The following is a 13272-nucleotide window of genomic DNA, read 5'->3' on the forward strand; positions in this document are numbered from 1 at the left end:
TATAGTGAACAATAGAGGCATAACTGCCTTTCAGTTGAGGTAAGGTTTGAAAAATTAGATGGCTTCAATTTAGAAAAAAAAAGCTGTGCAAGAGTCTGACCAAATAACCTGATAAACTGTGTTTCAGAAGAAAAATGAAGTGTTTCACAAGAAACTGGCACCACTACACCACTGTGGCATAAGACAAGAATGCAGGGCCATTAAAATGGTTGGCAGCCTTCAGTCTCGAAAGACTATGGTATAAGCTTACAGCACCTGTTATTCCCAGGCAGTCTCCCATCCAAGTACTAACCAGGCCTGACCCTGCTTAGCTTCCGAGATCAGACGAGATCGGGCATGTGCAGGGTAACAGGCCATTACATGGCACAAAAATAAGCAGGGAGGATTAGACACAGTTCACTTGACTTGTTCCTAAAAAGGGTTTCAATTGGCACAATGCCAACTATGTTGGAGGAATCATATTTTCTATATGCCTTACAGTACCCAATTCAAAGACAAGCACTGAGTGGAATGAATGTGTCACACTTTGAATATCAGTATAGCTTCCATTGGGAGTGGAAGAATAATAAGAAATAATGGATGAAGGAGACAAAAGGAAGATTCTCATTTTATCTTTGTAGCTTGGTTAGCTTCAACATTTGAAGACACAAGGTAGAGGTCAAGGACAAAGGTGATTCCAGGGCTAGTACTGTGCTTCCAAGGAGTGGTAGTGCTGGCATGGGAAGCAACCATGTCACCTATCATTCACTATCTTCCTTTTCAAATGTTACAAGTGCATAGAGTAATGAAAAAATCATGCAACCAATGCAAGTCATAGGTAGAGGAGTTGCTAAAGCAGTTTCACACCAGTATGGAATGCTTTTGGGTAAACACTTAAGAAAGAGAAGGTCAAGAATGATCAGGACAGCAAAAGCATGCAAATATTTATAAAATAAAATCAAGTATTTTTATATTTGTAATGCAGTGAAAAACAAAAAGTCAGATCCTACATTCCTTATACTATAGCATGACCAAAAAGAAATACCCAGGACAAAGTTATGTAGGAGGACGAGGTGTATAAAGGTATCCATCCCACTAGCTCTGGGGGGGGGGGTGGCAGCAGCTAGGTACCTAGACTCCTATATTCCCATGCTTTTTGTGTCTGAAAAGAGACAAGTGTTTGCATTAAAAATTCCTTATACAAATGAACATACAAAAATATTCAATGTAACAATTACACAGAACACAGACAGTGCGCTTCTTCAGGCAAGAACTATGGACAGACAAATGTCACAACTCAACAGCAGGTAAATATCACTGACAGTCATAAGAGAATCACGGGTTTTAGCATTGCAGCTATTTGCATATGCTCTCCGTACAATTAATAAAATGTAAATCATTTATGTGATTGTGATGGTGGACAGGCTATATTTCTGTGGTGGTTGTGCAATCTTCCGGTGTGAGCATAGCAGAAATACCTTAAGTTAAAAACCACAACAATCTAGTTGCCAAGGTTAAGCAATGTAACAGAAATGAAAATAGTTCTTTAGAACCATTTCTAATGGTTAATATGCAAGACCAAAGACAAGTTGGTTCCAGTACGTGTTCCATCTTTCTAAAACTAGGTACAATTTCAGCATAAGATCAGCTAACTCCACTTAACAGTTAGTGTAGCATCTTCAGAAGTGCATGGCAAATGTTCAGTAAATAGTAGCATCATACCTGTTGCGTTTAAACATTAAGCCAACCGAGTACCTGCAGCTTCACCACATGAACCATGAGACTTTTTTGGCCATACACAGCCTTTCATTTTTCAAAATCATAAGTGCTAAGCAACCAAGTGCTACGTAGTTCAGCCTACAAAGCCAATAAAAAATTCCGTAATACAGACAAGCCCAAAATGTTTGAAATCCTCAAAAACTTGAAGAAACCCTGTGAAATGAAATTCGTCAGAAGTTTTGATTAAGAACATAAGAACAGCCCCGCTGGATCAGGCCATAGGCCCATCTAGTCCAGCTTCCTGTATCTCACAGTGGCCCACCAAATGCCCCAGGGAGCACACCAGATAACAAGAGACCTGCATCCTGGTGCACTCACTTGAAAAAAATTTTTTTTCCCCTTCTTTTCTGACCTTTGAGGGATTTGAACCTCCCACCTCCAGACCAGCGCTCTATCCCTTGCACCACAGGCACTCTTAACTGAGAAAATCATGTTACATTTGATTTCTAGCCTATGAAAAACTAAGTAGAAGGATTTTAACACATTTTTATCAGTTGCAGGCTTGGGAGCTGTATATAGCCAAATGGCTGCATGTCAACCAAATCCTTGGGAAATGATATAATCTACTTTAAGTTTAGATGTTAAATAATATATATTCACTTTACAGTGAAAATTAACAATATACATAACAGCATTTTGTAAGAGTAATTCACCTTGGATGAAATAAATATAACTGTGAATTCATTTTTGCGTGTTTATTTCATAAAAATTACAAGTAAACTTATCACAACAGAGTATGAGTGAATTCAAGCTAACTTCAGTAGAAACACACTTATAACATTAACAATAAATTCTGGCCAAAATACTGGGTTTTTAATATTAAAACACACCTGATAAAATAAATGGAAGAATATCTCATAGAATTTGGAAGAATGATTAGAGTAATTTACTCTTACCAGAGAGTGCCATAATTGCACAATATTTAAAAAACTAAAAACTCAATTTTAAAGAAAAACCATTTAAAAGTACATTTATTTAAAAACTGGGGTGAGAGCAATATAAAAGAAATAGAGCATAATAAAATAAAGTACAAAATATTTACTTCCATAATTTAATATACCACAAGCCCTTTTCTCTTTACATTCCAATTTTGATTTTGGTTAAAGTATTAACATTTGTTAAAAATTAACACACAAACACAGAAAACCTAATCTACAATATAAAAAGTAAGCTCTCTCTAGTCTGTAGAATACAAAAACATAGTTAATTATGTTTTATTAATAAGTTCGCACATCCTAAACAGATGCAGTTAATGTTAACTCTCCTGCCCTGAACTGCTCATTGTCCATCAATAAACAAAAGCAGCAACACAAGGAAATATTGTTTAATTCATCCACAGGCTGGAAAGACTTGCAGGAGTTTGAAGCAATAAGGCATTTTACTTCCAGTCAAGTGAATTTATATGTAAACTTGGTTAAGAAAACATCACCTTGAACACTTGAGTAAAAATTGCCATAATAAGCTTCATTATGCAACAAAAATAAATATGAGAGAGAGAGAGAGAGAGAGAGACTTTTGTTTTTTGTTCTAATTTCTGTATGCTTTAATAGCATTCTACTACAATCACCAATGTTTTAAGCACATTGAATGCCAGGTCACATGTTGATCTGCATTTTGAAAACTACACTTTAATGGAATGGAATGCATTTCAAAACATATTGTCTGATGATTGTTGCTATAAAGAAAAAAATATCTTCAACATTTAGTTTGGACAGGCCAGTTCAATAAGGTTAATCTACCATACTTTAGAGGCATTCCCATTTTAGAGTATAGGTGGGCCCCTGTATCCGCAGGGGTTCTGTTCCAGACCCCCCCTCCCCATTATCCACGGATACAGGGGCCCACCTGTAATTTATTAAGGTTCTTTCTGGAAAGGTATCCATAACAAAAGAACTATCCAAATTTCAGAATAATTCCAAAATAAATTGAAACTAGCAAGCATTTTTACAAATAGAGGAAGAACTGGCAGCTGTGTTGTGGAGAAGCCTATAAAAGCAAAGGGAGGAGCAATGCAGCAATAACTGGGGACATTAGCTTACCTGACTTCCAATTTCTCTAGATATCTCAAATAGGCAGCACCCTACTGACATACCCTACTGCAGTCAGTCAATTGTATAGATTTTGCCAAGTGCTGAACAAAACTAGTTCACAGGGGACTGGAATATTCAGAGAAACGTGTGATATTTTAATTAGCATATGAAAGGATATGATTCATAATCCAGTGTTTGAGTAAGAACACCAGTCAAAACAAACTCTGCATTGTGGACATCTGAAAGTAAAGGAAGAAGAAACATACAACTATATAAAGCAGAACATCAATAAAAATCTGTGCATGGAACACACTTATGGTGAAATCACTACATCTATTGATCTGGGAGAGCTTGCAACATATCCTTTATAAACTGCTTTGACTAAGAAGATGTGGATTGAGAGCTGCTGGATCAAAGAAAGACAGTGTGTGTGTGGTAAGGAAGTGTGTGTGCGGGACAGAAATACACACTCTTGTTCAACAAGTCTGTACTATTCTGATGTAAGAGCCAACTTAAATTAAGGGCACCTGGGTCCCAATTACTGACCTATGCAAGCTGTATCAGATTGATGCAGAATTGCAGCTGGTGAACTGGAAGGCATGAAAATGGTCACTTATAAGCTGGACTTATGCCAAGTTGGGCTTTGCTACACTTGAAACCATGTCTTCAGAGTTTCAGAGTGATAAATATATCCTGGTACTCTTCACCCATTCAAGTAGTGATCATGTGCTGTAAGAAGTTCAAATTTCTCACACTGCCATTTCAGTTTAGGGCTCTCAGATACAGTGCAATTTTCCCACATCTTACAGTAAAATAGTGTTTTATCAGAAACAGGAACTGCAAAACTAAAAAGAAGATGGTAACAGGAACACCTGCCAAAAAGGAGTATAAAGAAAAAGGTTGCATTGGACCTTGGTTCAAGTCAACTTTCTAAAGATTACCGAAGGATAGGGGTTCACACATGTATGAAAATACTAGCAAGTTACTAAAAAAAAAAATCAATATTTTAGAAGGGTTAGTAGGACATTTTAAATGCCTGTGTCATGACACTTCTTGACATTACACCAGTAGCTAGGTCAGTGACAGAAATGTGGACAGACATACTAAAGGTACCCCAGTTGACTTTAAAATGTTTTTCTGGTCCTTTTAAACATCTTAAGTGTAACTGGTAAATGCCAGCATTCATAGATTTTTGACACTGCCACACAGGCAGGTCAAATCTCAGGAAAAAGCCGTGAAAACACCACATGTGCACAAATCATTGCAAGAGCTCAGAATGCCATCACAATATACAACACATTCATTCTGCTCTATACGCAAACCATTAGACTAGGAAACATTTCTGGGCCTATGTTCCCTAAATCTGTCTGCCTTGTAAGTTAGTGTTAGATATGAACATGTACTACAAGGAAAACTTACACTTACCTATGCCTCTAGCAAAGTATTCTCGACATAAGTGAAGGTCATTTTCACATGAGATCAGAATAATCTCCGACAAGCTCTAAAATTAAAAGAAATAGAATCAGCAAAACAAATACACATATTTCAAAAATGAACATCAATTACAATCACACTCACTTTGTTTTGCTTGTGTTCCATTAGTTTTCGAAAAGATGGTTGTTTGGACAATACTTTTCCTCCTGCACATTCCACAATAGATTTCATGGTAGAAAGGCTAGGGCAAATTCCAGGTGTAATATAGAAATATTTCCCCTAAAATCAAAATACATTTAAGCAACATAAACTACATTTGTGAAATTGACAAGTTACTCCACTATCAACTCATTGGTTAATCATCTATTATTGCTAATACTGTAAGTGGGTGATGCATATCCTGGCAACAATTAGCACTCTATTTGCTGCAGTTATATATAACCCCAATACATTCAAGGTGCATTACAATTTAAAATACTAAAACTAAAAAGAAAAAAAGGTAGAAAAAGAAAAAAATCATCTCATGTTGTCTCTTTAGGCACTGAACCACATGGATTCCTGATACAGGTACATCATCACTGCCCCGCCTCTCATCCATGGTCAGGGAATTGATTTTGTACATATTCACTATTTAACACTACCTCACTAGTTTCTTCTGTGGAGGAGATCAAGGCAGTTTCTGACTGAACAATTCTGACTATTTAATGATTTCGCATACTGCACCAGTCATTGGTGTGCACCAATATTTAGTGTAAGTTACTTTTCCCCACCCCCGACCAAAATTTATACCCCCAAGACAAGGAAGTGTGTATGTGTAAAAGTATACAAAAAGGCTGATCCAGCTACATGAAGTGATAAGTGCAAGAAAGGATGCTGATGCAGACAAATCTGGCTAGAAGGTGCCAAGATAAATTACAAAATATTCACTTCTGCAAATGCAAGTGTGCCAGCGTTAATTAAAATTAAATTGTAATTTTACACCTGCTGAGCAGAGAAGAGTCTCATTACGTACTACAGCACTTTTCCCATAAATCTTATTTTTCTCCACAGTAACTCACAATTCTCCTTCACACATTTTAAACCAAAAAAGCCACTGCTGCCCAGACTAAATATAGCAAATTACACAGGCCTACAAAATTGAGGGTCAGAAAGGTTTTTCCCAAACTTTATGGTGGTTTGATATGAATTTGGGGTGCTGATTCCAAAAATGGCATCTGTTTTGCCCTATCACGTCTAGTTTTGTAGATATAGTATAGCCTCATTAGTGAATGGTTCAAGCAGCTTCCTCATGAGGAAGCCATGGTGTAGGCTTCCTCATGAGGAATCTGCTTGAACCATTCACTAAAGAGGCTATGCCGTATCTCCAAAACTAGACGTTATAGGGCAAAATGGATGCCATTTTTGGAATCAGCACCCCAAATATACCCAGGAATTGGTGTAACGTTTAAGGAAGCAAAATGTGTGTTGGCCTGTGTTATCAGTTGTTGTTGTTGGCAACCTTCAGTCTCGAAAGACTATGGTATCGCGCTCTGAAAGGTGGTTCTGGAACAGCATCTAGTGTGGCTGAAAAGGCCGATTCAGGAGTGACAATCCCTTCCACACTGGGAGCAAGTGCAGTCTGTCCCTGGCCTGTCTCCCTGGCTATGGGCCTTCCTTCTTTGCCTCTTAGCCTCAGACTGTTGGCCATTGTATTGGCAACCTTCAGTCTCGAAAGACTATGGTATCGCGCTCTGAAAGGTGGTTCTGGCACAGCGTCTAGTGTGGCTGAAAAGGCCAATCCGGGAGTGACAATCCCTTCCACACTGGGAGCAAGTGCAGTCTGTCCCTGGTCTGTCTCCCTGGCTATGGGCCTTCCTTCTTTGCCTCTTAGCCTCAGACTGTTGGCAAAGTGTCTCTTCAAACTGGGAAAGGCCATGCTGCACAGCCTGCCTCCAAGCGGGCCGCTCAGAGGCCAGGGTTTCCCACTTGTTGAGGTCCATCCCTAAGGCCTTCAGATCCCTCTTGCAGATGTCCTTGTATCGCAGCTGTGGTCTACCTGTAGGGCGCTTTCCTTGCACGAGTTCTCCATAGAGGAGATCCTTTGGGATCCGGCCATCATCCATTCTCACGACATGACCAAGCCAACGCAGGCGTCTCTGTTTCAGCAGTGAATACATGCTAGGGATTCCAGCACGTTCCAGGACTGTGTTGTTTGGAACTTTGTCCTGCCAGGTGATGCCGAGGATGCGTCGGAGGCAGCGCATGTGGAAAGCGCTCAGTTTCCTCTCCTGTTGTGGGCGAAGAGTCCATGACTCGCTGCAGTACAGAAGTGTACTCAGGACGCAAGCTCTGTAGACCTGGATCTTGGTATGTTCCGTCAGCTTCTTGTTGGACCAGACTCTCTTTGTGAGTCTGGAAAACGTGGTAGCTGCTTTACCGATGCGCCTGTTTAGCTCGGCATCGAGAGAATGAGTGTCGGAGATCGTTGAGCCAAGGTACACAAAGTCATGGACAACCTCCAGTTCATGCTCAGAGATTGTAATGCAGGGAGGTGAGTCCACATCCTGAACCATGACCTGTGTTTTCTTCAGGCTGATTGTCAGTCCAAAATCTTGGCAGGCCTTGCTAAAACGATCCATGAGCTGCTGGAGATCTTTGGCAGAGTGGGTAGTGACAGCTGCATCGTCGGCAAAGAGGAAGTCACGCAGACATTTCAGCTGGACTTTGGATTTTGCTCTCAGTCTGGAGAGGTTGAAGAGCTTTCCGTCTGATCTGGTCCGGAGATAGATGCCTTCTGTTGCAGTTCCAAAGGCCTGCTTCAGCAGGACAGCGAAGAAAATCCCAAACAAGGTTGGTGCAAGAACACAGCCCTGCTTCACTCCGCTTCGGATGTCAAAAGGGTCTGATGTGGAGCCATCGAAGACAACAGTGCCCTTCATGTCCTTGTGGAAGGATCTGATGATGCTGAGGAGCCTGGGTGGACATCCAATCTTGGGGAGAATCTTGAAGAGGCCGTCTCTGCTGACCAGGTTGAAAGCCTTTGTGAGATCTATGAAGGCTATAAAGAGTGGCTGTCGTTGTTCCCTGCATTTCTCCTGCAGTTGTCTAAGGGAGAATACCATATCAGTGGTGGACCTGTTGGCTCGGAATCCACACTGCGATTCTGGATAGACGCTCTCTGCAAGTACCTGGAGCCTCTTTAGTACAACTCGGGCAAACAGCTTTCCTACAACGCTAAGGAGAGAGATGCCGCGGTAGTTGTTGCAGTCACCCCTGTCACCTTTGTTCTTGTACAGCGTGATGATGTTTGCATCCCTCATGTCCTGTGGTACTCCACCTTCTCTCCAGCAGAGACAGAGGATTTCATGCAGCTCAGTGACGATGATCTCTTTGCAGCATTTTAGGACTTCAGCAGGGATGCTGTCTTTTCCAGGTGCCTTGCCAAAGGCAAGGGAGTCCAGGGCCACGTGAAGTTCTTCTAGGGTTGGTTCACTGTCAAGCTCTTCCAGCACAGGCAGGCACTCAATGTTGTTCAGTGCTTCTTCGGTGACTACATTTTCTCTGGAATATAGCTCAGAGTAGTGCTGCACCCAGCGTTCCATCTGCTGCGCCCGATCCTGGATGACCTCGCCTGTGGCAGACTTCAGAGGGGCAATTTTCTTCTGTGTTGGACCTAGGGCCTGCTTGATACCATCATACATCCCCTTGATGTTGCCCGTGTCAGCTGCTATCTGTATCTCGGAACAGAGCTGGAGCCAGTAGTCGTTAGCACATCTCCTGGCAGTCTGTTGGACTTTGCTGCGAGCAGTTCGGAGGACCTGCAGGTTGCGCTCACTGGGACAGACCTTGTATGCTGCTTGAGCTCTCCTCTTTTCCTCAATGACTGGTGTCAACTCCTCAGAGTGGGCTTCAAACCAGTCTGCCGCCTTGTTGGTCTTCTTGCCGAATATGGACAAGGCGGTGTTGTAAACGGTATTCTTGAAATGTTCCCATCTGCTGGATGCGTTTGCGTCGGCCGGGCCTGGAAGAGATTCCTCAAGCGCTTGTGCAAATTCCTCCACTTTTCTCTGATCCCGGGTCTTGCTGGTATCAATGCGAGGTCTTCCTTCCTTTTTCGTGTGATACAGTCGCTTTGTTTGCAGTTTCACTCTGCTGCACACCAGGGAGTGGTCAGTGTCGCAGGCAGCACCATGATAACTGCGTGTGATCTTGATGCTGGGAAGGCTGGAGCGTCTGGTGAGGATCAGGTCGAGCTGGTGCCAGTGCTTTGATCTTGGATGTCTCCAAGAGACTCTATGTTGGGGCTTTGTGTTGAAGAATGTGTTGCTGACACAGAGACCGTGATGACAGCAAAACTCTAGCAGGCGTTGGCCATTTTCGTTCATCCTCCCAGTGCCAAACTGACCTAAGCAAGTGGGCCATGAACTGTTATCAGCACCAACTCTAGCATTGAAATCGCCGAGGATGAACAATGGCTCTTTTACAGGGATTTTCTTGACAGTGGTGGCCAGGTCATCATAGAATTTGTCTTTGGCTTCTGCTGGAGACGACAGAGTCGGTGCATAAGCACTGATGAGAGTGATAGGTCCTGCTGATGACTGGAGCTGCAGGGACAAAATTCTTTCACTTCCCACAGTAGGTGGGATGATGGATTTCAGCAGGGTATTTCTGACCGCAAAGCCAACGCCATGTTCCCTGGTTTCGTTTGGTGGTTTTCCCTGCCAGAAAAATGAGAAATTTCTCTCCTTGACAGATCCGGAATCTGGCAGCCTAGTCTCTTGAAGGGCGACGATGTCCATCTGCAGTCTGCTCAGCTCCATGTCGATGACAGCTGTTTTGCGTGCGTCGTCTATTTCTTGCAGGTCATCAGAGAAGCCAGGTGTCATTGTCCTAACGTTCCAGGTGCCCAGCTTTAGGGCAGTAGTTTTCTGTTTTCTGTTGCATGGTGCAGAGTTGTCGATCCGCTTGTCGGTTTTCACCCTAAACCCCACGCACCCCATGAGGTTAACGGACCGTGGCGAGGCAACACCTTACTGGCTGGGGACTGCCCAGCTTAAGGCGGGCGGTAGCTGCCCAATGAGATGCAATGATCTCTCCCACCGTCGGAAGCAGCCCCTGGCGTCATGCTCTACGCCAATCGAGCAAAGACTTATAACCGGTAAACTGCTGCTTCCCGTGTTGTGCCGACGCCGTATGGCGAAGTTGGAGTGTCCTCTCCAGTGCGCGAAGCCTGGGTAAAGAAGGTATGGAGGATAGGCTGTTACCCATGCAGCAAATCCCCCCTCTCCACGTCGCTGGAATGGTCCAATGGAAAGGCAGAAGCCAATACGGTTGGTTCCAGCGGCGTCGCAGGAGTTGCCAGAACGTGACTGTGTTCAGCCATGAACTGCCTAAGGGACTCCGGCTCCTGATTTTGCCTCGAGGTTGACTCCTGAAGCCTTTTCCAGAACTGGATGTAGCCACAAGGCAGTGGAGGTTTGGGATCAGAGTTTCCTTCTCTTAGATGAGCTGCCTTCCTAGGCTGACGAGTCCCATCTACCCGGTGGCTGTTTAGTCGCCTCTTACGACAAGTACAGCCAAACTGAGGGCCTATTCTTGGCCCCCAGCCCCCAGGGGTACTGTTGGCCAAGTGTCTCTTCAAACTGGGAAAGGCCATGTTGCACAGCCTGCCTCCAAGCGGGCCGCTCAGAGGCCAGAGTTTCCCACTTGTTGAGGTCCACTCCTAAGGCCTTCAGATCCCTCTTGCAGATGGCCTGTGTTATCAGCCAATAAAGTATCAGACAGCAAATCTTAAATGCATGGGACTTCTGGAATTAACCATCTTAACTTCTAGCTGTGTATAATCCCAAAGGAATTTTCTCTTTCCAACAAGAGGAATTACCAAATAAATGTGCCAACCTTGGCAAGAAAGTCTATCCATGCTTTTTACTTTTTAATCTGTATTAATTTTAGACCAAAAGAACAAAGAAAATTGAAATTGCAATAAAAATAGATGGCAAACTACATTGTTCAGTGCACCAGCCCCTGGAAACAATGGGGCAGCAGTGAACTTATAAAGCCAAATGCTGAGAAGGTGGGAAATGAAAGGAGAGAAGCAGCTCCAAAACCATGGTTTGCCAGTAGTACTTCTGCAAGCTCAAACCATAATTTGGCATACTTAATTATTATGAACCATATTATATAAATCCTAAAAGTAGCCAAATCTGATAATCTGTTCTCTGAGGAAATCCAAAATTCATGAGGAAAAAATATACATTTGGTCCAAAGCCTTGTGCATTTATAGTGCCTTTCAAAAAATGATCTACCTTAAAGAGTGGTGCCATTTGTGCTCTTTTTAGAGACTCTTCTAAACTGAAACAGAAGAGAACTTCAGCTTCTGCATCTCTGAGAATGTAATTTTGCTCTTCTAAAATAGAAAAAACATACATAACTATAAAGATATCATAAAAAAGATGCAAATGTATTCATTACCAAGACCACAGTAGAGTCAGATCCAAGCACTTCTACCTGCAAAAAGTACTCACCATTGTGGTGAAATTCTGATTGTCCCCCTTTTTTCTTGCTTATTTTTTTTACCTGCTTGAGAACTTTCTATAGTACTTCACAGGCTTCCATGATACCTCAGCATTGAGATCATAAAGATGCAGTAGCCATTTACTGTTTGTGCATCATCTTTTTTGTTTCAATTGACTAGTAAACAAAGGACCTAGCTTAGATTCTGCTCATTGAACAGTGAGTCCACCTGATTTCCAGAAGTAGGAAACCCATGACTCCAAGTATCAAATTCCACAGTTAACACTCTTAACACAGTTAAAGCAGTTAATTCCTGCTTTAACACCCACAGACTGTATAAAGTGAGGCATCATACACTCCTTTGGCCTAGGTCTAACATCAGAAGTATCTTCAAAGGCAGCCCTACATAGGGCACATTCCAGTACAGGTAGACTCTCGTTATCAGTGAGGGTTCCATTCCTGGACCCTGGACACAAGATACCAAATCACACGGATTTCCATTGAGCTTCCGAACGTGACCAAATGTGGCTCAACAGGGGTCCAGAGAACCCGCGTTTAGCCAAATCCATGGATCAAAAAATCTGTGGATAAGCAGGCTCAACCTGTAATCTGCTTTAGACATCACTAAGGCACAGGTAACTGTGGCTACGTCCAAAAGATTCAGATGTGGTTGCAGCTGCCAGATCAGCTGAACCTGAGCAAAGGCTCCCCTTGCCACAACCACCACCTGGGAATCCAGGAGCAACCTCAGATTGCAGACTTGCTCCTTTGGAGCTGGATAATAGTCCAATACCTGGTGGAAAGTTTTCCCATGAAAGGGAAGGATAGACCACTTTTAAAGTCACTGGAGCATTATGAAGAAAAAATAGAGCTTAGAGGGAAAACATAGCACTAGTGACCTTGACTTCCTGGCATATGAAAAGAGATTTATACAGACTTATAGGAATCAAACATTGCTTTACCTGGCTATTCACAAGTAAAACAACGAACAGGACTACATTTCAAAATGTATTTCAAAAGAGCACTCTTTTACTCTAGTCTCACTTTCAGCTTGTATCAGGTTATTCCATATGTTCAAAAGAAAATCTTTCAGTAGTGTGTTACAGTATAGTCCAAACAGAAACAGTTTCATTTGCAAACAGAAAATACAATGCTTAATTTTTATTCTTCAAGACAAATTCTAAACACTTCTTTACCAACAACATTTACTTACCTATAAACTTTTGACCTTTGAAACACTCTTCTAACCATTCTGGAGTTACTATATGCTTTACAACTGAAATTGCTGTTAGGAATTTTACAGTACGGGTCACTTTACTAGCTATTAGATGAGTGCACTTCTGGGCAGATTCTGCTACTTCACCCCCAAGAATGTAGAGTTTCTGAAAATTAAAAAAAAAAAAGATTAGAACAAATTAATCACTTTTTAAAGCAGCAAATGTTTGAGTTGGTTTACACATGCCAGACACTACTTGATCGTATAGTAGTCTTGATTACTGGAATGTGTGAACCAACTTCACTGAAAAGCAATGCACTTGAGGCAATGTTGAAATGACCT

General features: G+C 42.1%; 1 protein-coding gene and 1 pseudogene across 1 annotated transcript in view; both read right to left on the reverse strand.

Moving 5' to 3' along the window:
• Positions 1-243: 243 nt before the first annotated feature.
• Positions 244-361, reverse strand: LOC136654775 (5S ribosomal RNA; annotated as a pseudogene).
• Positions 362-2808: 2447 nt separating this feature from the next.
• The window catches only part of PAXIP1 (PAX interacting protein 1), a 34662-nt gene continuing 24198 nt past the window's right edge, over positions 2809-13272 (reverse strand). Inside the window, exons 16-21 of the mRNA XM_066628060.1 lie at positions 12928-13096; positions 11507-11607; positions 5367-5501; positions 5214-5289; positions 3963-4027; positions 2809-3158 (exon numbers count right to left, since the gene is read on the reverse strand). Coding sequence (XP_066484157.1) covers positions 3147-3158; positions 3963-4027; positions 5214-5289; positions 5367-5501; positions 11507-11607; positions 12928-13096 — 558 coding nt within the window. The 3' untranslated portion in view covers positions 2809-3146. The remainder of the gene's footprint in view (positions 3159-3962; positions 4028-5213; positions 5290-5366; positions 5502-11506; positions 11608-12927; positions 13097-13272) is intronic.

This window comes from Tiliqua scincoides, chromosome 5 (genome assembly GCF_035046505.1).
Source record: "Tiliqua scincoides isolate rTilSci1 chromosome 5, rTilSci1.hap2, whole genome shotgun sequence".
Taxonomy (NCBI): domain Eukaryota; kingdom Metazoa; phylum Chordata; class Lepidosauria; order Squamata; family Scincidae; genus Tiliqua; species Tiliqua scincoides.